Source organism: Physella acuta, unplaced genomic scaffold, assembly GCF_028476545.2.
Source record: "Physella acuta isolate Inbredline_101_S28 unplaced genomic scaffold, ASM2847654v3 ptg000882l, whole genome shotgun sequence".
Taxonomy (NCBI): domain Eukaryota; kingdom Metazoa; phylum Mollusca; class Gastropoda; family Physidae; genus Physella; species Physella acuta.
In genome coordinates this window covers 133,929-135,747 of record NW_026732399.1, presented here as the reverse complement: position 1 = coordinate 135,747, position 1,819 = coordinate 133,929, and the positions used below count along the sequence as shown (strand labels likewise).

Here is a 1,819-nt window from a genome sequence, read left to right as displayed (position 1 = left end):
ACAAGGTGGACCCCATCACGTGACATCAGTGGACGGTTAACCGGTAACTTACACCACTTCCAGTTACCGAAAATCCCCCAAAACTTGATAGAAACATGTATATGATTTAATACTTACACGCAAATATTTCGTCCACCTAACTCCAATCGGTTTAAAAAAAAACTGATTGCTTACTTACAAAGCGTCTAAGCATTCTGTCTAAATATCATTTGCTCAGTTGAAATAATGAATATTAAAGACAAGGTTTAATCTGTTTAGAAAATGTTCATCTTTCTTTTTTTTCTTTTTTTTAAAGCAGCGGCAAGTACAAGTTAACTTGGCTTGGACAAAATGCATTACTTCCCCTAAGTGAATATTTTAATTTTAAAAATCTAATATGGGAAGCAACTTATAACAATGGCTTGCAGGGAAATATATGCATATCTAATTAATACAACAGCCAATATACATTTACAATTAGTGTAGTAGATCTTTATTTTTTTTTACATTCTTTATTAAACTTCTGTTAGTTACTTAACGTTTTACATATTTGATAAAATAAATGTTACATTATTAATTACAAAAACTATATTATATTTAAAAAAATACTCATAATAAATTTTGCACTCTACTATCGTTCAGTTGTGGAAAATCTTACGCAATAATAATTTTGGTAAAAAAAAATAGACTTAGTACCCACATAATAAAAACCCTAAGTCGTAAGTGATACTCTTTCAGAATTTTATCTTAATTACAAAGTCAAAATGGCCCAGAAAACAGAAGGGATTCAGCAACTTCTAATCGCAGAGAAAAAAGCAACAGAAAGAGTAGTCGAAGCAAGAAAACGAAAAGCTCAGAGAATCAAAACTGCAAAAAAGGAAGCAGACACAGAAATCCTAGCCTTTAAAAACGAGAAGGAGAATCACTACAAACAGTATGAACAAGAGATCCTTGGCAAAAAAAGTAACAGTGAGGCACAGATTCAGGTAGAAACAACTAAAAAGATCAAAGAGTTGGATGTCATGCTGAAACAAAACCGTGCTAAAGCTATGGACGCTATTCAACAAAGTCTCTTTAGGATAGAAGTGCAACTTCATGAGAATGTTAAGCTGTAAATTTATTCTTCTGTACCTTTATTTGTATATTTTATTTAAAGGGTAGAATTCTTAATGTTTATTTAATTATTGACACAGACAGCTCATGCTTTTAATTTTTCATGCAGATACAATTTGTTTAAAGATCTACTCTTCTGCATTTATTTTTCAACTTTACTATAAACTACATATTTTGTTTCCTTCAAGTTCTAGACTTGTTTTTTAGAAATGTAGGTGAATCTCTGTGGAGATATTTGCCTGAATTTGATAGCTGTTAGTATGTGATAATGTGTAGATAAATCTCTGTGATAGCCGAATAATTAATTGGTGTACCGTTTTAGTGAATTGTTAGGAAAAAAAACTAAATTACTCCTACCATAACTGAAGAGTTGGAGACCAAGGAATTGTTAGTAATCTAGTTGAAGTTAAATATTCTGAGCGTCTGATTGCACCTCTAGTTATACTGACTTGCACACATGGGTTTTTTCATCTATACACACTTGTATCTCATTGTTATTCGGAGTTCACTTATTCATTGTAATGTTTATTTATATGACAAGATTTGGTGGCATTGAATGCGTTCCTTGTATGGAAAGAAAGAAGCATACATTTTTTTCATCATGCATTGTATCTGGAAACTTGATTAAAATCCTTTGTTTTTAGTCACATAAAAAAAAAATAAAAAAAAAATAAAAAAAAAAAAAAATAAAATAAAAAAAAAAAATAAAAAAAAAAAATTGAAAAAG

The 1,819-nt window shown here is 30.0% G+C and overlaps 1 protein-coding gene across 1 annotated transcript; it reads left to right on the top strand.

Moving 5' to 3' along the window:
- The first annotated feature begins 672 nt into the window (after positions 1 to 672).
- LOC131952621 (V-type proton ATPase subunit G-like) lies at positions 673 to 1,547 on the top strand. The gene has a single exon (XM_059315367.1). The coding sequence runs from the start codon at positions 744 to 746 to the stop codon at positions 1,092 to 1,094; it is 351 nt and encodes a 116-aa protein (XP_059171350.1). The 5' UTR covers positions 673 to 743; the 3' UTR covers positions 1,095 to 1,547.
- Positions 1,548 to 1,819: the final 272 nt, after the last annotated feature.

Bases quoted from the DNA above. Each gene is read 5' to 3' on its own strand.
- LOC131952621 (XM_059315367.1), top strand. From the start codon at position 744: ATGGCCCAGAAAACAGAAGGGATTCAGCAACTTCTAATCGCAGAGAAA.